Source organism: Camelina sativa, chromosome 18, assembly GCF_000633955.1.
Source record: "Camelina sativa cultivar DH55 chromosome 18, Cs, whole genome shotgun sequence".
Classification (NCBI taxonomy): Eukaryota; Viridiplantae; Streptophyta; class Magnoliopsida; order Brassicales; family Brassicaceae; genus Camelina; species Camelina sativa.
The window spans coordinates 16,664,424-16,689,618 of NC_025702.1; the positions used below are offsets into that span (position 1 = coordinate 16,664,424).

Here is a 25,195-nt window from a genome sequence, read left to right on the forward strand (position 1 = left end):
TCTGATTATCCTATGGATTTGCATCAGAAAGAGCAACTCCATGACAATGCTATGTCAATGATGCACTCTCAAAACTTTTCTGTAAGCTTTAGACTGTTTCAAAGTTAACAAAGTGATTTCCTACCTTTTTCTATTGATATGGTTGTTGATGTGGTAATTAATGTTTGGATATTTGCAATTGTTTTGCAGATGGGTAGATCTGGTGGTTTCAACTTGGGGGCAACATATACATCGCATCGTCCACAACAACAACCACAACATACTTCATCCGTGAGTGGCAGTCTCTCCTATCCCTATCTGTATACAGCCAGGAATTTCTTCAATTTGCATATCTGAAATATATAATCATCTTTTGGTTGGACCACACTTGTTCCAGCTACCGTCTCTTATCATTGTTAATTCTTATTTAATACCAGACTGGTGGGCTACAGGGTCTTGGTCTTAGACCTCTAAGCTCTCCCAATGCAGTTTCGAGTATTGGTTATGACCAGCTTATTCAGCAGTATCAGCAGCATCAAAATCAATCCCAGTTTCCTGTGCAACAGATGTCATCAATCAACCAATTTAGAGATTCTGAGATGAAATCGGGACAATCAGAGGCAGATCCTTTTTGCTTGCTTGGCTTGTTAGATGTACTAAACAGGAGCAACCCTGAATTGACCTCACTTGCTCTTGGCATAGACTTGACGACGCTAGGCTTAGATTTGAATTCTACTGGAAATCTCTACAAGACATTTGCGTCCCCATGGACCAATGAACCGGCAAAGAGCGAGGTCGAGTTCACAGTACCAAATTGTTACTACGCCACACCACCTCCACCGTTAACTGTAAGTTTCCTCTGATCTTGTGAGTAGCACCAGCGATGTATTTACTCTTAACTTCTTTTCTCGATTTGTTGACAAATGTGTTATCATTTCCGTTTGTTGCAGCGAGCAAGTTTCAAAAGGTTCTCCTATGAGTTATTGTTCTACACATTTTACAGGTTTGTTAATAGTCCAACATCTAACGTAACATTTGCCAACTCATGAATCATCTTTCCAATTAAACTACTTACTTTCCTCTAATTATTGTTTCAGTATGCCAAAAGATGAAGCGCAGCTATTTGCAGCGGATGAACTGTATGTTTTTCCTCTACCATGTTCTTTGATTATTCATTTATTCCGCTCTTTTTGGCTGAGACTTTAGAGTTTGATCGACATCTTGCAGTTATGAAAGAGGTTGGTTTTACCACAAGGAACTCAGATTATGGTTCTTCAGAGTTGGGGAACCTTTAGTCAGGCAAGCTACGTATGAAAGGGGAACATACGAATACCTCGATCCAAGTTCGTTCAAAACAATCCGAAAGGTAAGCCAAAGATTAGTGCAGGGATATCCTATTTCTTTATTCTTGAATTTGCAATGTTTTATAGTGATATTTTTTTTTTGGGGATGGTTATTGTAGGAACATTTTGTTGTCAAGTACGAGCTCATGGAAAAGAGACCAAGCTTGCTGCAGCATTGACGACACTTAGATTTGTTCAATTAGTAGCATCTTTACAGTGTAAAGCTTTTCTCTTTATTTCTGTCTCTTTTTCATGCAAGCTCCATTGATTAGAAACCAAACCATCTCACATTTTCAATTTTTAACCCCAAGTTTTCCAAAAAGGTAATCGCAGTTACTTTCCTTGTTCATTTCTTCTGGCTCAATCGAATAAGTTGATATTTGGAACACCATAACTGAGAGTAGAATCGAATAAATTTAGATTTCCTTTTTTTAGTATAATATTGTACTTGTTAAGTAAATATGGTGTCTATGTTTGTAAACGTAAACGTGGCTCAGTTCTTGTATAAATGGAGACAGGAATCCATTAAACGATTGTTTACTATCTTGGAAATTTGGTATCAACAGTCCTTTGTCCTCTGATTTAGACTTTTTTTTTTTTTTTTTTTGTTATTCCACTTCCGGTTACTGAGAAATTTAGCCATAGATGATAATGATTTATAAATATAACAGTTAATTGTTGTGTAATTAACACTATTAACGTTTAAAATCTAATTTGTTTCTTCGATCTTAAGAGTATAACTTTAACTAATTCAATAAAATATTTAATTTATGAAGAAATGGGCCCAAATTAGACATGGGTTTCTATTTTTTAACAAAGACGGTCTACTTCACTGAGCCCATATCTCTAAGGGCTAAAACCGGCACGTTGTTTAAGTGAGAACCAAAGATTGCATGTCGTTCTCGTTTCAACCAACCATCGAAACTTCATGAAATGCCAAGAAAACTCTGGTCTTTTCATAATTGTCCAAAGACTCTAGACAACAAACGAAGGTTTTAGAAAAAAGTGCATGATTCTTTTTCTATTCAAGAAATTTGAAGAACGTTCTCTCTTCATCCACTGATTCCTATAAATATGGATCCCTTACCTGATCTCAGAAATCAGATCAAAGCAGCAAGAAAACCAAGAATCAAAACGTCACTTGAAAAGCAACCAACGACATGTCTCTAATCCCAAGCATTTTTGGAGGACGTAGAACAAACGTCTTCGATCCGTTCTCGCAAGACTTATGGGATCCATTCGAAGGACTCTTCACACCATCTTCTACGTTAGCAAACGCTGCATCCGCTCGGGACGTGGCAGCGTTTACAAACGCTAGAGTGGACTGGAAGGAAACGCCGGAGGCACATGTGTTCAAAGCGGATTTGCCGGGGCTGAAGAAGGAAGAGGTGAAGGTTGAGGTTGAAGACAAGAACGTTCTTCAGATCAGCGGAGAGAGGAGCAAGGAGAACGAAGAGAAGAACGACACGTGGCACCGTGTGGAGAGGGCTAGTGGGAAGTTTATGAGGAGGTTTAGGTTGCCGGAGAATGCAAAGATGGAAGAAGTTAAGGCAACAATGGAGAACGGTGTGCTTACGGTTATGGTTCCTAAAGCTCCTGAGAAGAAGCCTCAAGTCAAGTCAATTGATATCTCCGGCTAATTGAACATGAAGATGAAGATTTGGTGTGTCATGTGTGAAATAAAAAAAAGCGTGTGTGCGCTTAAATTTGTGGTGTTTGGTTTGTTGTTTTGTGAAATTGTCCCTTTTTTTTCTGAAAAACCATATGAATGTAACATCTTATTATAATGAATAAATAAAACGAGTGTTCCTATAATTAAAATCAATCCCGAATTATACTTTGGCTTTTCTTCCCTTAATTCCCTCTTCGTTTCAATTTTCAACCATATTATAACGACTATGCTATGGAATATGATTAAAGAGAGAAGATGGGGCTGATCATAAAGTAAAAAGAGGTAAGGGACCTATAAAAATATTCCATGGCTCTATTTCATGATCTATGTTTTGAAATAAAGTTATAGGAAATGAAGGCGTAACCACCGCAACAAAAATTATTCCAAACATGGCACTTGCAAATTATGAGGAGATTAAATTATATACTTAACGTGAGATTGCTTATCGGGAATAGCCTAATTAAAGCATTAATGGGATTCGTCGACCCTCCCACTGACCACTGTTATCAACCTCTCTGTGCTTTTCCTTTAGTAATTTATTGTAATGTCAGCTTCGTATGTATTCATTCGTCAAGCAACTTGCATTTGAATTTGTTGTACTTGTAGATAATAATAACTCTATTCAAATTGTGTGGACTCGTACACCAACTTGGAGTTATGTACCACCAAAACTTTTACAGATTGTCAATGAGACTCAGACCCATAGTCACTAATTAAAATCAGACATGGGTGAGAGGCCTACTTAAAATTGTCTATTACGTAAATATCTAATTTAATCTTCAAGCGTCAGATATAATCATTGTATTTTCTTGTCATTGATATGTCAGAAAGTTCCAAAACAAAGAATAGAATGAATTAAGATTAAAACAGGAGAATTCAATAATTTAACATATGTACTCACACGTAACCTCAATAACGAGATTCGATACGAATACGATCTTACATCACTGTAACCAACCACACAAATTTTTAATGTCTTCTTTTCTTTTTTTATAAAAAAAAAAGAAAAGGAAAGCTAATAATAAAAAATAAGCAAAAAATATCTCAATGACTACTACGTCCACCACCACGAGATATACCCGTAGTCGACGAACCGGTTCCGGATCCAGACCCAGACCCGGATCCGTTTGTCGAAACACTCCCTGAGCCTCTAGACCCAAAGTAAAGATCCGACAAGTAATTCCCAATATCCTCAGGGGTATATCTGAGAACAGCCTCGTTAGCACCAACCAAACCGGACCGGTTCAACCGATGAAACTCGGTACAACCCAGCGTAAGTTTCTGGCTAACCGAGATTTTAATCTGGTCCCTTAGTTTCGGGTCGGGTATAACCCAAGAAGTCTGTTTCCGGTACGACGTCTCGAACTCATCGTTAAACCTACCCACCAAATCCTTAGCCTCCTCCGGCGACATCTCCTCCTTGGGATTCTCCGGTACCAAATCCAGCACTTTCCCCCACGCCAGCTTCTCGAACTTATCAGCGTACAGCTTCACCTTCGCCTCGTGCTTCACCACCCAATCGTCTCCGAGAAGAAGCTTCAGATTCGACGACCGGACCTTAACGACGACGTATTGGAGATTGTTCGCGAGGAAGAGATAAGCCAGAGCGACGTCCTTGTACGGCTGAGCTTTACCGTCGATTTTACAAAGCGTGAGCAAAATCACCCACGCGATCCGTACTGACACCGTAGAAGAGTACAAATCCGCCGGATTAGCTTCGTCTCCGCCGCTGATGTATAAAGAATCCGGCAACGGAGCTGGAACCGTCGGCTGCCAGTTTTCGAAAATCGCGGCGATTGACTCGTCGTAGTCGGCGAGGAAAGAGAGGTAGTTCATAACGTAACGAGTCAGAGGATGAACACCGCCGCCGATGACCATAGTTTTCGAGGTCTCTTTCTGAATCGCGGATTCGAAATCGTTCATCATCGACCTCGCCGCGTCACCGAGTCTAGCTAACGAGTTGATCACCTGAGATCTAACCGGCGCGCCTGACTCGAAGTAAAAGATTGACTCGATCTCAACGAAGAGGTTCGCGAGAGCTTCGTACATATCAAGAAACCTAAACATTTTCTCCGGAGTTAGTTTCTTGATCTTGGCAGCGTACTCCGGGAACGTGAATAGAATCAAAGCTCCTTCTTGAGTGATCTCAGTGAAGGAAGACTCAACGATCGGACCAGAGGATGAGAAGACATGATCAGCTAAGATCCTCTCACCGAAGAAGAGAGATCGAACAGCTAACTTGACAGCTTTTAACCAAGTCTTGATCTTGGATTCAAGAACCTCCCATTCCATCTTCTGAATCTGGTGAAGAGTGAACCTCTCCATCCCTAGGTTATACAGAGTCTCATCAACGATCGATCTACGTACTGTTTTGTAAACCCTAACGCATTCTTTAGCGTAACCGGTCGAGATCATACAGTCAGCAATCATCTTGAGATCATCCATTGCGTCAGCATCTCCGCCGGAGAATCTATGCTCTTCCTCTGCGTTTTCTTCGTAAGTGTTTTCGTCTTCCGAGTCGGAGACACTGACCGTAGTCGAAGTGGTGAATCTTGAAGATTTGCAAGAACGAACGGAGACGCATTCAGGGTCTAGGTACTCGCGGTTTGCTTTCAAGACACGGTAGAACTCTGATTCGAGAAGCTTCATAGCAGATTGCATGAGGTTCTGAGCGTAGATTAGCTTATCGGATGAAGGGTTAACGGAAACCAAACGGTGCATCGTGCTCTGTAAATGTCTGACGGCTTCAACGAACTCCTCTGCTTCGCGGCGGCTGTTGGTTGAAAAGAGGAACTCTTCTTCGGATGAGGAGGTGGGAGAAGGAGAAGGAGTAGTCCATTTTGATATGACGGCGTTGATGCTGCTCATACACTCTTGTACAGCTGATTCCGCGAGGGTGAGATGAGCTGTTTGTTTCTCAGGCGGTGGAGATGATCGGAATAAGTGTTTCCCCATTTTTTTTTGCTCTGTTTTTTTTTTTTTCTTTAGTGGTCGCTCAGCTCTTTTTGTGCTTTGTAACAAAATAAATGATTTTTTCTTTCTGGTTTGCTTTTGCTTTTGGTATCAAGTGAAGAAGTTATAGATAAGATTAGGAAGGTGGAGGAGGAAGAGCTAAATATATATATATATAATTAAAGAAACGACGGCTATTTCAATGGGAATAAAAGAGATATACGTATAGATTATGTAGAAGGGACAATAGTTGATTAGTCAAACGCGGTGTCAATTAAGACAAGACATTGAGCCAAAGTCAAAAGAGAAAGGGTTAGTTTAGTCAATTCTGACGAAATAGGAGTATTATTATTTACATTTATTGCCTTCATCTGCAGCTGTGAATTTATTGTTAAAAGTTACCGTTTCGACAAGGAGTACTACTACTGTCCTAGTATTAATTACTGATATTTAATGTAAAATTTTAGTACTAGTGTCGTTTATTCCAACTTTACACCAACCAAAAACAATGATCAATTCTTTTATAATCTTTGTGTATATCCCAAAGCTGTTAAAATGTCACGTAAATTGCCAAACTCTACTAATCTTTTTGTATTGATTAGCTGAAAGTCCTTGGCTTTGTTTGGGTTTATGTTTAATACTTAAATCTAAGTACGTCATCTATGATTATTGATAAAACTATAAACAATTAGTTTGGGAGAGTTGTTGGAACCAAAGAATAAAAAGAAAATCAACATTGTAGAGTGTAGACCCTTGTCACCCTTCTAATAAAAATATATAATTTATAAATGATGATCTTAAATTCTAGGAAACTCTCGTGCACAAAATCACAAGGCACATCAAAGTTTTGTATGATGATAATAACATTGATGTTAATTAGTCCGTGTGATACAGTTATGTTTTGTCTGTTTTTTTTATGTAAATGTATGGTATTAATGTCATTGATTATAGAATGCAAGCTTTTTTACAACACATAAGCTAGAGTTTTAGCTCTCTAGGTTCAATTGTCAGGAAGGTTCCTTTCCTTTCTGTTTATATAAGTTGAATAATTACGTTATATTACGTCCTGCCGCCATATAAATGATAATCCACAGATTTCTTTTAATAAGATGTTAAAAGATCCTAAATTAGCCATAACACGACTAACACTATTCATAAACTTTTCTCCATCTCTCTTTTTAATTATGCTTTTAATAGACCAGGCAAAAGAAGACAATACAAAATTTTCCATCTATAAAACCATTTTAAAATATACATTTTCATCATATGTTGAATATCAACTTAACAATCAAACATATACATTAAGTTAAGCGTCTTTGATTTAATTTAATTAATATATATTATAATTAGATATGTACCACAGTTATAGGAAACGTTAAACTACATCTTACATTTCATACAAATTTAATATGATAAAACTGTAATCTTTCCACTGTAGTTTTAGTTACTGTTCGTTAAAGAAGGATATAATTTATATAAAAACCAGATGATTCGTCAGCATATATTTCAGTATATTGTCTTAATCGTTAGTCAAACGTTATATGACAAATATATCAATTATTTTTATTTTTTTAATATATCAATTATTTACATGACTGAAAAATCAACATGGGGTTTTAATTGGGTAGTTTTCTGATAAATTAAAACCAGTTGTCTTAGATCTAAGTGGTTTCATAAAATGATATAAAATGACAGTAATCTACCGACCATCCTTTTTAACTAAAAAAACTAATCCAACCGACAATCAAACGAAATGGAAGTTAACAAAAATCAACGTGAGGAAGGTAGCATGAATGATATTCTAAATATGTAATTATGTGTTTGAAGAATATTTTATGTTTTACTATTGTAGTATTGGTTCTGGATTTTAATTTTGTCGTGGAAAAGTAAAATAATTTTAATAACAGGAAAAGACAGTGAAAAAGACAAAGAATCTAAAGATGGATTCACCACAAGTAACACGTGAGTCCGAGAGTGGAAGTTGCCGACTAGGATAAAGCTAAAAGTCATCCATGCAATTCAAAAACATACGTATATGGATGATTCCCCCATGGCCCCCTAGAGGCTTTGGATTAGACTAGAGCCGGCCGACCCACTTGTTCCCTTTTCAGAGCACTTGGTTTTTGTTTTTTTTGTTTTTTGTTTTTTGGTTCCAAGTAATATAAAATTAAGAATTTGACCTTGTAAAGTTTGACCGGTTTATTTACGGGTCTATCCAAATAACCTGTTGCATACTATTATGGATTGATAGTCTATCAAAAGACTACTTGTAAATTGACAAATTGATGATTAAATAATTTAAATTGAGATATCATCTCACTGTGTTTGTTCATTTAGCTGCCATTATAGCTGTAAGTTTCAGCTGATAAAAATTAGCAAAAATAGCTGATATCATAATTGGTATTATCTGTGAGATGTTGGCTCGCTTCTCTTCTCACGAACTGAGAGAGTGTTCCGATGTAAAAGTTTGTTCTTGTACCAATTCACATTAAACCCCAAAATAAACCGAGAGAGAGTTTGATTCAAAAAATGTTGGTTTAACTTAAATTGGGATTAGTTTTGAATTTCGCAGCATAATTAGACTGGTTATATATATTCTGAGTTAGTTTGGCTGGTTTAAAGCGACATTTTTAACTCCGAGTTTGACACTATATACAATCATATACATTGAATTCTTCATTAAAAAGCCTATCCTGATGTGTGAGAATTCTCATTAGTTCCAAATGGAGAGCGTATATCCCTCGGTGAAATGAAGGTCTAGAAATGTCGATCACACACCATCCTATGGTAGAAGACCCATTCTAAACCACGTGTTTCATCGTCAATTCGTCATCTTTCCAAAAACCATCCATTGCTGTACAGATCATATTAAGACTTATTCGTTAGCCAAAAAAAATAAAAATTGAAGACTTATTCTTGGCATGCCTTATGTGTACATTTCATTCGTAACCCTAATTTTATTGGTTTTCTCTATATAATTCATTCTATCGTTTTAATCGGGAAATCACAAGACGATCGAACCCCAAACTAATTCTTCCCACTAAAAATGTATATAGGTGACCAAACTGCACANGTAATATAAAATTAAGAATTTGACCTTGTAAAGTTTGACCGGTTTATTTACGGGTCTATCCAAATAACCTGTTGCATACTATTATGGATTGATAGTCTATCAAAAGACTACTTGTAAATTGACAAATTGATGATTAAATAATTTAAATTGAGATATCATCTCACTGTGTTTGTTCATTTAGCTGCCATTATAGCTGTAAGTTTCAGCTGATAAAAATTAGCAAAAATAGCTGATATCATAATTGGTATTATCTGTGAGATGTTGGCTCGCTTCTCTTCTCACGAACTGAGAGAGTGTTCCGATGTAAAAGTTTGTTCTTGTACCAATTCACATTAAACCCCAAAATAAACCGAGAGAGAGTTTGATTCAAAAAATGTTGGTTTAACTTAAATTGGGATTAGTTTTGAATTTCGCAGCATAATTAGACTGGTTATATATATTCTGAGTTAGTTTGGCTGGTTTAAAGCGACATTTTTAACTCCGAGTTTGACACTATATACAATCATATACATTGAATTCTTCATTAAAAAGCCTATCCTGATGTGTGAGAATTCTCATTAGTTCCAAATGGAGAGCGTATATCCCTCGGTGAAATGAAGGTCTAGAAATGTCGATCACACACCATCCTATGGTAGAAGACCCATTCTAAACCACGTGTTTCATCGTCAATTCGTCATCTTTCCAAAAACCATCCATTGCTGTACAGATCATATTAAGACTTATTCGTTAGCCAAAAAAAATAAAAATTGAAGACTTATTCTTGGCATGCCTTATGTGTACATTTCATTCGTAACCCTAATTTTATTGGTTTTCTCTATATAATTCATTCTATCGTTTTAATCGGGAAATCACAAGACGATCGAACCCCAAACTAATTCTTCCCACTAAAAATGTATATAGGTGACCAAACTGCACAATACAAAATTTTATTAAGACTCCTGAAAAGAATCGATCTCTTGTAATATCTATATATCAAATGGGAGTCAGGATACCACTACAACTTATTATTTCTCTACATAATTTTGAAATGTTCTCACTTTATTCATGGCAACGTATACAATGTAATGAAACTCCCGTGTAGTTATTTAATTAGTTACATAGACTGATGATATACACCTACTAATTATTTACAACGGTTTTGAAATAATATGCATACATGGCACATGAATTTTTATCGCGATTATAGAGTATGCACACACATCACACATGTGTGTGGAATAACACATACGTAGGCTACGTAGCCATATATATATGTAGGTGTATTAATTACGCAGATTATCTAGGTAAAACCTTCCTTATATATTTATACGCACCGTTTGACTTTGAATTGGCAATTGTGAGTTGAACGAAACTACGCGTCATCCAAAATATTTGCTTATTTATGTATAAACTTTTCGTTTGATATTATTTTTCAGATTTGATGACCAAAATTATATTTTGTATATATAAAATCGTATAAACTTAACCAATCATGTGATACGATATATCAATTGGTTTCGAACATTTAGTTTATTCGAAGGTGTGAATTTGGGACCTTTCGTTTTGACCTCGCCGTTATATGTTTACGAATTTATAACTTCCTCAAGAAAACGTCTCCTTTTAGTGTTTTTGTTCCATCCTTCGGTTATGATCAAACATTAAGTATAATATTCGATAGTTCCAAATCGATACTACAGAAAGAAAGACTATAATATAAAATCTCGTTAACTTTACAACAAAATTGTTATTCTAAAGTATAAAACTTATAGATTTTTGTTATGGGTTATCTCCTCGTTTGAAGCATTCAACTATTCAAGTATCTGAAGAATTTAAGAATAGTCCATATATATGTAAGACTGATATACTCCTCAGTCACCATTAAAAAATGTTAGAGAAGACCTTATTATAATGTTTACTAGATCAATTTTCTTATACGTTTTTTCTTTGAATCATTCTTCAGATGACGACCAGGTACATTATGTTACTAGTATATTCATAATTTAAAATGTTTTGCAGAATAATAATAAAATGCTAGAAATACAAAAAGGTAAATTTATAAGTAAAAGGAATAAGGTGCCAATAACGGAAAGTCCTGTTGTTGGGAGTCAATCGGAAATTCTAACCACTTTTTCAATCTAAATTTACACCAATTTTAAAAGGAAACTAGTAAATACAAAACAGAATATGAACTCAATTATTTTATTTTGTTGCACAAACTTAAGTTGTAAGTCATATTGTGTATATAACGTTTCTACTAACCAACAAGAAACTCAATTTCATTCCCAAAGGAGTAAACTCATGTAACAAAATTTTACAAGAGATCCAACAACAAAATTTTTGAAAGATGAAACAAAATACATATATATATAGTCCATATGAATCCTAACTTCAGTGAGGAAGGTAGCATGNAATAAAATGCTAGAAATACAAAAAGGTAATTTTATAAGTAAAAGGAATAAGGTGCCAATAACGGAAAGTCCTGTTGTTGGGAGTCAATCGGAAATTCTAACCACTTTTTCAATCTAAATTTACACCAATTTTAAAAGGAAACTAGTAAATACAAAACAGAATATGAACTCAATTATTTTATTTTGTTGCACAAACTTAAGTTGTAAGTCATATTGTGTATATAACGTTTCTACTAACCAACAAGAAACTCAATTTCATTCCCAAAGGAGTAAACTCATGTAACAAAATTTTACAAGAGATCCAACAACAAAATTTTTGAAAGATGAAACAAAATACATATATATATAGTCCATATGAATCCTAACTTCAGTGAGGAAGGTAGCATGACTGATATTCTAAATATGTAATTATGTGTTTGAAGAATATTTTATGTTATTACTGTAGTATTGTTCTGGAAATTAGTTAGCTAACAGAAAAATTATAATAATTGTTTCTTTTTAATTTTGTAGTGGAAAAGTAAAAATAATTTTAATAACGGGAAAAGACAGTGAAAAAGACAAAGAATCTAACAGACTTCAACTCTTTTTGTCAAACTTGAGACCAATAAGTCTATGTTCTGTTTAATATAAGATCATTTCAAAGATATTGGTATTCAGACTTCAACCCTTTTTGTCAGATATTGTATCTGAATCTCAGTCAGCATTTGTCTCAGATAGGCTTATAACAGATAACATCATGGTGGCTCATGAGTTAGTTCACAGCTTGAGGGTTCATCCGACCATTTCAGCGAATTTCATGGCGATAAAGTCAGACATGTCCAAGGCCTACGATAGGGTGGAATGGAGCTACTTAAGGTCCCTCCAAGATGCTCTGGGTTTTCATAAGACATGGATCGAGTGGGTAATGAGATGTGTATCGATGGTTACGTATTCGGTCCTAATTAATGACCATCCTTATGGGATGATTTCTCTTCAAAGAGGTCTGAGACAAGGGGATCCTTTATCCCCGTTTCTTTTTGTTCTCTGTACAGAAGGCTTAACCCACTTACTGAATAAAGCTCAAGAGGAAGGAGACATTCAAGGCATCTCATTTTCAGAGCAGGGTCCTTCAGTGAACCATTTGTTGTTTGCAGATGACTCTTTGTTCCTGTGTAAAGCCTCGCTTGAACAAGCTGACTCTATCAAAAGGATTCTAACCAAATATGGGGAGGCAACATGTCAGACAATCAATTATTCAAAGTCCTCAATTACCTTTGGTTCTAAAGTGAATGCTTTGGTAAAGACTTCAATACAAGCAAAATTGGGGATCACCAATCAAGGAGGAGATGGTACTTACTTAGGTTTACCGGAGTGTTTCAGCGGGTCAAAAATCGACATGCTCGATTACATCAAGGACAAGGTGAAAGGTAGGATGACTGGTTGGTACTCAAGACATCTCTCGCAGGGAGGTAAAGAAATGCTTTTGAAGTCAGTGGCGCTTGCAATGCCAGTTTTTGCGATGTCGTGTTTTAAGTTGCCAGTAACAACTTGTGAGAATCTAGCCAGTGCCATGGCTGATTTCTGGTGGAGCTCCAATGAACACTCGAGGAAAATTCATTGGTTGAGTTGGGAAAAACTCTGCCTACCCAAACAGAAAGGAGGACTAGGTTTCAAGAACTTACAGGGTTTTAATCAAGCTCTCTTGGCCAAACAAGCTTGGAGACTACTACAAGATGAAGACGGTCTTTTCTCAAAACTCATAAAATTCTACTACCCTTTCGAAAACTTTCTAGAGGCGGGTTTGTCTTCACGACCTTCATTCGGATGGAGAAGTGTTCTGTTTAGGAGAGAGCTACTACAAAATGGCCTGGAAAAAAAGGTGGGTAATGGAGCTTCAATGTATGTTTGGACTGAACCTTGGATTGATGATAATGGCAAGCGAGCACCATGGAGGAAAAACATTCTATTTGACGTTTGTTTAAAAGTAAAAGACCTGATTGATCCGACTACTCACTCCTGGGATCCTGACATATTGGAGGAGCACTTTTTCCCACAAGATATCATCAGAATCAAAACCATTAAACCGATCAAGGATCATGAAGATTTTCATGCTTGGAAACACAACAAGAGCGGAGAGTATACTGTTAAGTCAGGATACTGGTTGTATTCTCAATCGGTGACTTCTCAGGTGAACAGAGATGCGGAAGCCCAACCTTCTCTTAATGGTCTTAAAAGCGATATCTGGAGTTTGCAAGCTAATCCAAAGATAAAGATCTTCTTGTGGAAAGTTCTGAGTGGGGCTCTCCCAGTTGCGAGTGCTCTAAAGAGTAGAGGTATGGCAGGGGTGATGTCTGTCAAGTATGTGGAGAAGAGGGAGAGACAATAAATCACATTCTTTTTTCTTGTTCTTATGCCAGACAAGTTTGGGCTTTGTCGAATTACCCTTCTCCTGACCTTGGATTCCAAAACGGAAGTGTTTTCTCTAATGTCTATCACCTATTACAAAACAGGAATAATGTTCTTTGGCCAGTAGAGCTTAGAAAAATCTTTCCTTGGGTTTTGTGGAGAATATAGAATAATAGAAACTCCTTATGTTTCGAAGGTAGCAGTTTCTCCCCTTTAGCAGCAATGGAAAATATTCATGAGGATGTTGACGAATGGTTTGAGGCTCAAGTGAAATATAGTGAAGATTTGTTTGTTTCGCAAATAACACCATTTGATCAACAAGCAACAGAGGAGATGGAACTTTCTTCCTCTTGGTCTAGACCTCCAGAATCTTGGTTGAAGTGCAATGTGGGCTTTTCATGGTCTAATAGATATAAGATTGCAGGTGGAGCGTGGGTGGTTAGAAATGATGAAGGTTTAGTCCTTTTGCACAACATAAGAGCTTTCTCAGACATTCGAGACAAGGATGAAGCTGTTTTCAAAGTCTTGGAATGGGCAATGGAGAGTATGGTTAATCATAGGTTCTCTAACGTAGATTTTGCCGTTCAGAACAAAACTTTGGTAGGAGCTGTAAATAGACCAAAGGCATGACCATCTTTTAGATTTTAGTCAATGGAACTTAGGAGGATCTTAGAAGGGATCAATGGCCGGGATGTGGAGTTTGAGTTGGAGTTAGACAATAGAGGTGCAGGTCTCATCGCTCAAAGCGTCACTAGCGATTTAAGATTGCAGTCATATGTTGCAGTTTCTTATCTGCAGTGGCCAAGGTTAGTCTTTGAGGAAGAGACCAGCTTTTCCTTTATTTGTTGAAGGTTTTTTGGGGTACAAAAGGAGGAATTTTTTGATGCTATGGATAGATAGCTTGGTAGGGATTGTAAAATTGTAACTTCCCCGGTTTCTCTCGGAATATTAGACGGTTGTAATCTAAAGGTTAAGCAGGAGCTTACCAAATCAATATATAAAATCAGTTGACCAAAAAAAAAAAAGACAAAGAATCTAACAGATGGATTCACCATAAGTAACACGTGAGTCGAGTGGGAGTTGCCGACTAGGATAAAGCAAAATGTCACCCATGCAATTCAAAAACATACGTATATGGATGGTCCTCATTCCCCCATGGCCCCTAGAGGCTTTGGATTAGACTAGAGCCGGCCGACCCACTTGTTCCCTTTTTAGAGCACTTAGTTTTTGTTTTTGTTTTTGTTTTTGTTTTTGTTTTTTTGGTTCGAGTAATATAAAACTAAGAATTTGACCTTGTAAACTTTGACCGATTTATTTACGGGTCTATCCAAATAACCTGTTACATTCTATTATGGATGGATAGTCTATCAAAGCAAGCACCTATTAAAGCGACATTTTTAACTTCGAGTTTGACACTAATCATATATACTTTTGAATTCGTCATAAATTAAACATTATGTCTATTTTGATGTGTGAGACTCATTACATTCCAAATGGAGAGACTAGAGAGCATACATCCCTCGGTGAAATGAAGGTCTAGAAAGGTCGATCACACACACCATTATATGGTATAAGACCCATTCTAAACTACGTGTTTCATCGTCATCTTTCCAAAAACGATCCATTGCACACATCATATTAACCCTATTTTTAGCATGCCTCATTATGTGTACATTTCATTCGTAACCCTATTTTTCTTGTTTTCTCTCTATATAATTTATTTTTATCGTTTTAATCGGGAAATCACAAGACGAAACCCAAACTAATTCTTCCCACTAAAAAATGTATATAGTTGAACAAACTGCACAATATAAAATTTTCTGAAGACTCTTGAAAAGAATCGATCTCTGGTAATCTATAGAACAAATTCATATTTCAAATGGGAGTCACGATACCACTACAACTTATTTTTCTCTACATAATTTTGAAAATGTTCTCTTCATGGCAACCAGGCAACGTATACAATGTACTGAAACTCCCGTATCCAAAATATTTTGCTTATTTTTGTATAAACTTTTCGTTTGATATTATTTTTTTAGATTTGATGACCAAAATTATGTTTTGTATATATAAAATCGTATATACTTAACCAATCAATATATCAATTGGTTTTCGAACATTTAGTTTATTTGAAGGTGTGAATTTTGGACCTTTCGTTTTGACCTCGTCGTTGTATGTCTACGAATTTATAACTTCCTCAAGAAAACGTCTCCTTTTAGTGTTTTTGTTTCATCCTTCGGTTATGATCAAAAATATTAAGTAAATTGTATCATATTCGATAGTTCTAAATTGATACTATAGAAGGAAAGACTATAATATCAAATCTCATTAACTTTACAACAAAATTGTTATTCTTCGAATAGTATAAAACTTAAAAGAATTTTGTTAAGGGCTATCTCCTCGTTTGAAGCATTCAAGTATTTGAAGAAATTAAGAATTGTCCATATATATAAGACTGATACTCTTTAGTCACCATTTAAAAATGTTAGAGAAGACCTTATTATAATGTTTACGAGATCAATTTCTTATACGTTTTTTCTTTGAATCATTCTTCAGATGACGACCAGGTACATCATGCTACTAGTATATTCATAATTTAAAATGTTTTGCAGAATAATAAAATGCTAGAAATACAAAAAGGTAATTTTATAAGTAAAAGAGGAAAAGAAAAGGTGCCAATAACGGAAAGTCTTGTTGTTGGGAGTCAATCGGAAATTCTAACTATTTTTTCAATCTAAAATTAAACCAATTTTAAAAGAAAACTAGTTTCTATAAAATAGAATATGAACTCAATTATTTTCTTTTGTTACACAAACTTAAGTTTTAAGTCATATTGTATATATAACGTTTCTACTAACCAACAAGAACTCAATTTCATCCCCAAAGGAGTAAACTTCTGTATTCATAATAACTAATAAGATATATAATCAACTCTACAAGAGATCCAACAACAAAATTTTAGAAAGATGAAACAAAATACATATAGTCCATATGAATCCTAACTTCAGTTCCCTAACGGCTAGTTTCGTTTTGTTTTGTTCTGAGGGTTATATCAAGAGCAAAAACCTCTAAATTGTGTTATATATTCCGTTAAGAGCTCTCAGCCTTTTGGTATTGAGGAAGCTCTGTAGGGGGTGGTTGCGTTTGTGATTTGTTCTTCTTGTTCAGTAAAGTTTTCGCGTATAAAGACCCGAAAACAATGACCTGATCAAGCAAATTTGGTTAGTCAGAGAATCAAAGGTATCCCGTAAAGTTCCAAAGAATTTAAAAGATCCAGATATATACCGATCCAATACACTGCTCCCAGCTAAGAGGGTGAGAAAACCAAATGCATGAGAGCATGATGCTTGCAAGCTTTTAGAAAGACACATTAGTCAGATTAGAAACAAGATTGTGTTGTTAATTATTAAGATTGAGAGATCGAGTCTGCTTTCTACCTGTCTCGTCGTCATGATTGCAGCGAATGTTAGAGCACCAAATGTCCTAATTGTGTAAGATATGAAGAACTGGCTCGCTGTTGCAACCTGCAAATTATTAGTATTTGGTAAGTTCAGTGGATATCGAAGAGACAAGAGAGGAATCAATCAGTGGGAATCATGAATTAAACATGCATCTTGTGGATCTTAGACTACGAAAAAAGAAGAAGCAATCAAGCTAATTTGGAGAAAACATAATGGTAATGTTAATGTAATGACTAAGTAGAAGAATAGAGGAAACTTAAACTTACTGTGGAAAGCAGCGCGATGTCGACTAAACAATCTCTATGCAGAGAAACAAAATCTATAGCTGGAAGTAAATGCCCTTGTAATATGAGTCCTACATTAAACATAAGAATCACAGAATAAGAATGAAGAATGATTGACCAGATTGTGACCTTCTTTTTGAGAAGAGATGAGTTCTGACAATAAGAAACACGTTCAGAGGTTAATCATTAACATATAACATATAAGATATGAATTCTGACTATAAGAGATGAATCATTAACATATAACCCAACTTTATCCTAGTAATCATCAGCTGAAAGCTTGTATCAATTGTCATATATAAGCAAAACAAAGAAATAAAGAAAAAGAAAGAGGAAAGTCTTGTTCCTGTAGAATTTTCTTGTGGGAAAACGACCGGCCGTAGAGAACCACAAAAGTAAAAGATCAATGGTCCAGAGTCCATAGAAAAATGACTTGACAGAAAAAGATGGGACTCTTATTGCAGAAACAAGTAAGATTCTCACCAGTGAAACTCAGAACACAAGAACAAAGTGTTGTGTAGAAAATTTGGTTATGTATCTCCATATTATATCCCTTAAAAAGTTTGTCTTGGAATGTGCTTGTAAAGCCATCAAACCTGTTACATTAGCCAATTACCAAATACACAATCATGATTCGAAGGATCAAGATTCCTATTTTAAACCAGAAAACAAAAATCTCAGTATATAATGAGTGAAAGTGAAACTAGTTACACGGATACACATACCCAAGATAACCAGCCATAAGAGAAACACCCCAAACAGTATTTTCCCTTCCCTTATTGTACGGACTAACATCGTCTCCAGCCTACAAACTCAGATTTACATAAACAAACATCAGTACATCTAACCTGCATGTTCCTGGTAATTGTGATACTCTAACTAACTGAAGCCTTTTATAATGATTGGGGTAATGAGTATAGAGCAGGTTCATACCGGAAAAAGAATAAAGACAGAGCAACCAAGGGTCACCAGAAAAGCCACTAAATAGTCAAACCCCTTGTACTTCTTCTGCATGATCAGTGTTCCCCATACCTGAATGAATCACAAATATAGGAATGTTGATACTAAACTCAAACACGTGAGCTTTCCATATATTTTTCCATATCTTACCAATAAAAAGAATGTTACAACTTACCATTACTGGTATCATTTTGGCACATTTAGCAAGAGTTTGGACTGGGAAGCTCACATACTTGAGAGCCTGGAGGCATTACAGATTAGTTAAAGCAAATAACCAAAAGAATCATACAAAGTTCATATATTAAGATAAAATCCCTACCTCGTATTGGCATGTTGTGGTTAAGATGTTAGTCACTGATATAAGGCAATATTTATAAACCGGAGCTACAGGATCCAAAACTTTCTTGCTTGCCTACAAATTAAAACCCCCCAAAAGGGTTCTAAACAACTTTGGAAATATGTATAAATAAATATAAAACACAAAGCTGGGGTTTTTGCTAGTTATACCAGTAAAGCACAAGCAGAGACAGCTGAAGTAGTGAGCCGATTGCAAAAAACAAGAAACAAAGAGTGCTTAAAATACTCCTTGTTCACTCCATAAGGAACTCTCATTATCTTCTCCTACAAACCACAAGCAACAAAAAAAAAAACCACAGAAAATATTTAACAGAAGAAAAGGAAGAAACTTTCCAAAAAAAGTTGAATTTTGATGACAAGACAGACCTGAAGAACACCATAGATTACAAGAGTAGACATAATCCCGGAAACAGCAAATACACCTTTCCATAATTTGTTCTCCTTCACTCCGTTTACTAATGATGATTCCGGCTCAGCCATGTCCCATCCACCTCTAAACACAAAACCAATCATAAATTAACCAATCTAATCACACAATACAAGCTCCCATTCCTAATGTACGCATGCGAAAACCCACAGTGACTAGTGACTGTTAAACACACACCTTTGAGCTCAGAGATTTCAAACAAAACTAGACGACGGATATGATTACAACACAACAGCTGATCCGGTGAGATCGGAGAAAGATTGTCTCTAAATCTCTCTCTCTTCTCTAAAGAGATTGATTCTCCGGCGAGTTCTCCGTCTCGATCCGATTTGCTCCTCCACCGTCCTCTTTTTCTCTTCATTTTTTATTCCTTTATTTCCGCCCTTTTTAAAGTTCTGTTCGTTGATGTTTTCTAAGTACACGCCACGTCAGCGAACAGACAAAGGTCAACACCTTCTAAACGGAACAGAGGGTTTCCGTTTATGTGATCAAACGTGTGGCACCTTGAGAAACACCACTTAGTCCGATGAGGACAACACAAGATAGTAATCCTAAACTCGTGGTCGTGAACTTTTTTCTTCCAACCTTAATTAATATGTCCGAAAAATTTTAAACTGAAGGAGACGAGAAGCAGCGAATCGTACGACGAATAGAGATACATATGTTTCATCACGTAGATGGATTCTGCTTTATATCATCATCCTCGAATCATTTTCGCTCACAGCTTCATCAGTGGCTCGTATAGGTCTCCTAGGTTTGTTAATAGTACTTGCTGGAGATCGAATGATGGTTTAAGTGGGGAGATCAAGGCTAGTGGGAATAGTGATCGTAACGTGTTCGATGAGAGTCCTCTGAGAAGAAGAACCGATGGGTCGTCGTTGTTTGAGACAGTTGGCGCGAAAATCACGCCTGAGACTGATGATTTCTTCGTGAGTGACGCAGAGGGTGATCCAGATTGTCCTACTCGAAGTTATTCCTCTATTGAACCTGCTCTTCAAGCTCTACGCCAAGGAAAGGTTTGTTCTTTGAGATTCTCTTGAAGACGATTTGATAATGTTCTGTTTTCTTGAGTTGTCTGGATTAGGTCTTACTTATGTTTTTTTCGAATTTTTTCAGTTTGTGATCGTTGTTGACGATGAAAACGGGGAAGTTGAAGGTAACCTGATCATGGCGGCAACTCTAACGAGTCCGAAAGACATAGCCTTTTTGATTAAGAATGGTTCTGGGATTGTCTCAGTTGGTATGATCAAAGAAGACCTCGAAAGACTAAGCCTTACACTTATGTCACCTGAAATGGAAGATGAAGATTCCTCTGCTCCAACTTTCACAATCACTGTGGTAACCATTTGCAAAAACTAGATTTAATTCGTAGAGAGTGTGTTTCTGAGTACTGATAAACTTCTTGGTTACAAGGATGCAAAATCCGGAACATCTACTGGAGTATCAGCTTCAGACAGGGCGAAGACGGTTCTTGCACTTTCGTCTCTCGAAGCTAAACCAGAAGATTTCAGGAGACCTGGCCATGTGTTCCCTCTCAAGTACAGAGACGGTGGAGTTTTAAGGAGAGCTGGTCATACTGAAGCTTCTGTGGATTTAATGATATTGGCTGGTCTACGTCCCGTCTCTGTTCTTTCAGCTATTCTTGATCAAGATGATGGGTCAATGGCTTCACTACCGTATATGAAAAAGCTTGCTACAGAACACGACATTCCCATTGTATCCTTGACTGATCTAATCAGGTTAGAAAAGAATTAGACCATGTATTGATAAGATAGAAAAATCTGGATACAAGTAATCTTTTGAAGTTTGATATACTTGTAGATATCGAAGAAAGCGAGATAAGCTTGTGGAGAGGATCACAGTGTCTCGTTTGCCTACCAAATGGGGTCTTTTCCAAGCTTATTGTTATCGATCTAAACTCGATGGAACTGAAAATATCGCCCTCGTTAAGGTATAAATCAAGCACCACTTGCTTCTAAATCTGTTTACATTGGTGTCATCTCAGATTTTAAAACTAGTTTTGTGTTTTTTCTCTGTCTGAATCGTGACCAGGGAAACGTCGGAAATGGTGAGGACATTCTTGTACGAGTACATTCAGAGTGCTTAACAGGAGACATTTTTGGCTCAGAGCGGTGTGACTGTGGAAACCAATTGGAGTTAGCCATGAAGCTAATTGAGAAAGAGGGAAGAGGAGTCGTCGTGTATCTCCGTGGACATGAAGGAAGAGGCATTGGCCTTGGTCACAAACTTAGAGCTTATAACTTGCAGGATGAAGGACACGATACTGTTCAGGCTAATGTTGAACTTGGCCTATCCATTGATTCTCGTGAATACGGTATTGGTGCTCAGGTCAGTCATATTATATTGACTTGGTTTGGTTACGTTTTACTACTAGTAACTCATAGCCATTAATCGATATAAATGTTTTCTCTTGGTTTGGGTTGGTCCAATGTAGATGCTACGAGACATAGGAGTGAGAACAATGAGACTAATGACGAATAACCCCGCAAAGTTCACCGGGCTGAAAGGATATGGACTCGCTGTAGTTGGCCGTGTTCCGGTGGTGACACCAATCACCAAGGAGAACAGAAGATATATGGAGACAAAACGCAAGAAGATGGGTCACATTTATAAATCTGATAACGATCACCCTTTGGCTTAACCAAAAGCTTTTGATAAGAAACAAACACTTAAGAAATTTGTATGTATAATTGATTCATTCTTGTATAAACATCAACCATAGTTACTTCATGAATCAACAAGCTTTCAGGGTTAAACATACAACTTTTCAAAACACTGATATCATATACTACATCAGTTGATTAAATTCATATCTAGAACTTGAATGAATGTAACCTAATGCAGAACTGCAGAGATTATTATTATGCTTCATCTCCCAAATGCAGCAATTGGTGCTTAGCTCATTCTGAATCATGTCACTCACGCACTTGCTCCACTCTGACTACCTGATTGCTTGAACCAGACAAATAGACTTCACAAAATGCTTCAAAAATCCGATCATGTCCACACAGATATCCACATATAATTATAAAATAAAGTGTCATCTACACCAATGGCGGAAGATATGAGTTTCTCTCTCAGGCATTTCATCAAACACATTTGATGCATTTCTCTAAATATACTTCAATCGTTCCTCTACTAGAATCTATACTCACGTTTAAAACTACAAAATCAGTATCTCTTCTAATATAAATCAGTATCACTTACTTAATCACAGCAACGTCTCACATGGAGCAATCTCAGGAATAAAAGAATCAGGTGCAGAGAGTGTGTGAGAGAGAGAGAGAGAGAGCATCAGCAAAACCAGTAGTTATCAACAAGCAAACTTACCTGTGAAGTTCAGAGATCAAGTGTATCCCATCATCTGCTCTCTCTCTGTCTCTCTCTCTCTGTACCATACTTTTAAGTTATAATCCTAACTCAAAAAAGGTTGTTGTAATCAATTTAGGCAATAACACTACACTAATTAAGCCTTAACCTAATTGAACAATGAATGAATAATATAAACGAAAATCTAAGACTAGATCGAATAACAAAGCAAGACGAAGAAGATCCTTGGCGGCGATGCAGGAAGGATCTCACATACTATATTATTTATACAGCAGAACCGATCTTTTAAAAATCAGAAACCCTAGCTAAATTAACAAATCTAGATTGAACCGGATCATCGAGGAGAAAACCGAACCGAATCCTAGATTGAGATATTAAACCGAACCATAAACTTCCCACCTCATCATTCATCTCCATCTGTGTTTTCTTTCTTTAAACTAAGTCTTCGTTTCACTTTTCTCTCAAATTAGTGAAAAAGTAATTCTAAATTGTTGGACATACACATAATGACTCCTCATTACACAATCAACACTAAGAATCGAACTACCACCAAAGCAAGCTAAAAGACCAAAGAATAGTTTGGATATGAGTTGTTGAACTTGTGTGAAACCACACTTGTTTTATATTTTTTTCTCAAGTATAGTAAGAAAAAAATGAATCATTCTTGATCGTTACACCATAGACATGACTCGTCCATCACTCAATCTCTAACAGAAAAAAAAAGCTAGAGATCAAAAGTGGAATCATGTTGAAAATTGTTGAAACTCTTCATCTTCCATATTACTCATCACAATAGCAACATTGTAATACTAGAAACTAGAAAGCCACTTTTTAATCGTTTTACACACATGTAAATTAAGGTGCATTGCACCACAGAGACACGGTTCATTCATGGGTTACTCAATGGAGAGTATTATGGTGACAGAAAACAGCAAAAGCTATATCCAAAAATGGATAAATCAAGCTGTCACGCGCTTCGGGTGGTTACGTTGGAGTAGAGAAGAAGTACGTAGTAGTAAAGCATAGAGATCATTCCATCATCTCTCTCGGCTATAAAACAGAGAAGGGGTCACAACTCAAGAATATCACAACACGAACAGAGCAAGAGTGCCAAGAGATAATAGCAACAATAACAAAAACTTCTATATATTCTTTAAAAATGGGGATCGTAGCATTCAACTGGGCAGAGGAAGGCAACAACCAACTGACGCTTGTGATGAACAGAGAAAATTGGGCAAACAGGCAAAGTTTAAAACATTCATTCGACGTTTCTTGCGTATGTTAATAATGTTGATGCCTTGATGGTATCTTATGATTTATGGTCTCTGTCTGAATTCTGATGTATTAACAGGGTCATAAGTAAGGCGTCTTGGAAAGGTCAGATTTTGAGTGGTCGGTGCCAAGATAACGACGGAACGTGGTTTGCTATTTCTAAACGAGGCCGAGTCGCGTTTCTCATGAGTATAAACTTGTTGGATGACCTGTTTGTTCCAAACAACGGCTGCGAGTTGTACCCCATTGCTTTCTTGAAGGTTTGTTTTCATTCTTTCTTTTTTTGTTTTGGCTTTTCATACAAACATAAACTTGAACAACGGTTTCTTTGTTTGAGAGCAATATGAGTCCACTGGAGTTTGCCGACCATGTGGAACAGCTTGAAGCGGGTAGACACAAAGCGTGGTCTTATTGCCTTATAGTCGCAGACATGGCTTCGAATTCAATGTTTCATATCAGGAAACCAAATCAACATGAGCCAAATGTCGTGAAACAAACCGTTAACTTTGGTGTGCACACACTTTCTCCATACAACGGTCTTGATTCCTTAGTCTCTGCCAGGTCCAAGGTAATAATCAAGTTACAAGTATTTTGTTGTAACTAACTACATACGGGACATTCCTCTTATTGTCAAACCCTCTTCTTTTTGCAGGATTTGCGCCTGAAACACTTTTTTAATGAGAAGATTGTTGATTTGGGAAACGTTCAACTACCACCGTTTATCAAGTTTGCTAGGGACTTTATGTGTAAACCTGAGGGCGAAAGGGGTGGTCAAGACACCATGTATGTGGAAATGATGGCTAGGCATTCTTACGTTTGATATCTTACGTTTTTTATATATGATCGATCCATCCTCGTACCATCATTGGTTTGCTAATCTCTTTTTCTTATCATTTCGATTCAGCTTGAAAATCAACGCTTTGGAACAACAAGTACGACGGTATTGGCGATGGAACGCACTGGGGGAGTAAAGTTCTTTGAGAGGTACTACATGGACACTAATGGTGGTTGGGACGAGCAAGTCTTGAATTTCAACATCCAGTAGAGAGAGTTACAAAGAAACATTGCACAGCATCCAGATATAGTTATCTACTATTAAATAATTTAATCTTGTTGATGTTATGTATAGATCTCTCTAATTAACATTGTCGATTCAGGGAAACCTGTTTCCTTGATCGCACTATATATCTCAATAGTCTAAGAACATTATCCTTAAAAATAAATAAACAAAATTGTTGGTATTCTAAAACTTTACTTTGGCAACTTAAAGTTCAATTTATATTTTCCATCTT

At 36.5% G+C, this 25,195-nt stretch overlaps 6 protein-coding genes and 1 long non-coding RNA gene across 9 annotated transcripts in view; 4 read left to right on the forward strand and 3 right to left on the reverse strand.

Moving 5' to 3' along the window:
- The window catches only part of LOC104762085 (probable NOT transcription complex subunit VIP2), a 6,668-nt gene extending 4,916 nt beyond the window's left edge, over positions 1–1,752 (forward strand). Inside the window, exons 10-14 of one of the 2 annotated variants that reach the window (XM_010485312.1) lie at positions 417–827; positions 930–982; positions 1,077–1,118; positions 1,207–1,345; positions 1,442–1,752. In XM_010485312.1, coding sequence (XP_010483614.1) covers positions 417–827; positions 930–982; positions 1,077–1,118; positions 1,207–1,345; positions 1,442–1,501 — 705 coding nt within the window. In that variant the 3' untranslated portion in view covers positions 1,502–1,752. The remainder of the gene's footprint in view (positions 1–416; positions 828–929; positions 983–1,076; positions 1,119–1,206; positions 1,346–1,441) is intronic. The other variant, XM_010485313.1, reaches the window with a different exon arrangement.
- LOC104762086 (18.1 kDa class I heat shock protein) lies at positions 2,417–3,147 on the forward strand. The gene has a single exon (XM_010485314.2). The coding sequence runs from the start codon at positions 2,483–2,485 to the stop codon at positions 2,960–2,962; it is 480 nt and encodes a 159-aa protein (XP_010483616.1). The 5' UTR covers positions 2,417–2,482; the 3' UTR covers positions 2,963–3,147.
- LOC104762087 (exocyst complex component EXO70A1-like) lies at positions 3,833–6,102 on the reverse strand. The gene has a single exon (XM_010485315.2). It carries the CDS (start codon positions 5,947–5,949, stop codon positions 4,039–4,041), a length of 1,911 nt encoding a protein of 636 aa, XP_010483617.1. The 5' UTR covers positions 5,950–6,102; the 3' UTR covers positions 3,833–4,038.
- Positions 16,677–19,655, reverse strand: LOC104762088 (UDP-galactose/UDP-glucose transporter 5B). Its single transcript, XM_019239959.1, has 12 exons — positions 19,458–19,655; positions 19,220–19,344; positions 19,004–19,117; positions 18,816–18,908; positions 18,672–18,737; positions 18,470–18,568; positions 18,262–18,341; positions 18,020–18,132; positions 17,519–17,607; positions 17,229–17,315; positions 17,077–17,145; positions 16,677–16,995 (listed from the first exon to the last, which is right to left on the reverse strand). The coding sequence occupies exons 1-12, from the start codon at positions 19,639–19,641 to the stop codon at positions 16,882–16,884; spliced, it is 1,233 nt and encodes a 410-aa protein (XP_019095504.1). The 5' UTR covers positions 19,642–19,655; the 3' UTR covers positions 16,677–16,881.
- On the forward strand, positions 19,850–21,942 carry LOC104762090 (monofunctional riboflavin biosynthesis protein RIBA 3, chloroplastic). The gene is made up of 6 exons (XM_010485318.2): positions 19,850–20,296; positions 20,397–20,618; positions 20,694–21,019; positions 21,102–21,231; positions 21,333–21,629; positions 21,736–21,942. The coding sequence occupies exons 1-6, from the start codon at positions 19,958–19,960 to the stop codon at positions 21,940–21,942; spliced, it is 1,521 nt and encodes a 506-aa protein (XP_010483620.1). The 5' UTR covers positions 19,850–19,957.
- Positions 21,971–22,891, reverse strand: LOC104762089. Of its 2 annotated transcripts, none has more exons than XR_763364.2 (2): positions 22,509–22,891; positions 21,971–22,246 (listed from the first exon to the last, which is right to left on the reverse strand). It is a non-coding gene; the product is annotated as an uncharacterized LOC104762089 (long non-coding RNA). The 2 variants fall into 2 exon arrangements; XR_763363.2 differs by having other exon boundaries at positions 21,971–22,253.
- Positions 23,791–25,126, forward strand: LOC104763583. The gene is made up of 5 exons (XM_010486938.2): positions 23,791–23,873; positions 23,983–24,163; positions 24,241–24,471; positions 24,556–24,686; positions 24,808–25,126. Exons 1-5 carry the CDS (start codon positions 23,791–23,793, stop codon positions 24,872–24,874), a joined length of 693 nt encoding a protein of 230 aa, XP_010485240.1. The 3' UTR covers positions 24,875–25,126.

What these genes read in the sequence shown, in the direction of transcription:
- LOC104763583 (XM_010486938.2), top strand. Translation starts at nt 23,791, where the DNA reads ATGGGGATCGTAGCATTCAACTGGGCAGAGGAAGGCAACAACCAACTG. An exon ending in TAGTCTCTGCCAGGTCCAAG is followed by an intron (nt 24,472 to 24,555) that starts GTAATAATCAAG and finishes TTCTTTTTGCAG; the next exon opens with GATTTGCGCCTGAAACACTT. An exon ending in AGGGGTGGTCAAGACACCAT is followed by an intron (nt 24,687 to 24,807) that starts GTATGTGGAAAT and finishes ATTTCGATTCAG; the next exon opens with CTTGAAAATCAACGCTTTGG.
- LOC104762087 (XM_010485315.2), bottom strand. Translation starts at nt 5,949, where the DNA reads ATGGGGAAACACTTATTCCGATCATCTCCACCGCCTGAGAAACAAACA.
- LOC104762086 (XM_010485314.2), top strand. Translation starts at nt 2,483, where the DNA reads ATGTCTCTAATCCCAAGCATTTTTGGAGGACGTAGAACAAACGTCTTC.
- LOC104762090 (XM_010485318.2), top strand. Translation starts at nt 19,958, where the DNA reads ATGGATTCTGCTTTATATCATCATCCTCGAATCATTTTCGCTCACAGC. An exon ending in CAACTTTCACAATCACTGTG is followed by an intron (nt 20,619 to 20,693) that starts GTAACCATTTGC and finishes CTTGGTTACAAG; the next exon opens with GATGCAAAATCCGGAACATC. An exon ending in AATACGGTATTGGTGCTCAG is followed by an intron (nt 21,630 to 21,735) that starts GTCAGTCATATT and finishes GGTCCAATGTAG; the next exon opens with ATGCTACGAGACATAGGAGT.
- LOC104762088 (XM_019239959.1), bottom strand. Translation starts at nt 19,641, where the DNA reads ATGAAGAGAAAAAGAGGACGGTGGAGGAGCAAATCGGATCGAGACGGA. An exon ending in TGAAATCTCTGAGCTCAAAG is followed by an intron (nt 19,345 to 19,457) that starts GTGTGTGTTTAA and finishes TTGTGTTTAGAG; the next exon opens with GTGGATGGGACATGGCTGAG. An exon ending in TCTCTGCTTGTGCTTTACTG is followed by an intron (nt 18,909 to 19,003) that starts GTATAACTAGCA and finishes TTTAATTTGTAG; the next exon opens with GCAAGCAAGAAAGTTTTGGA.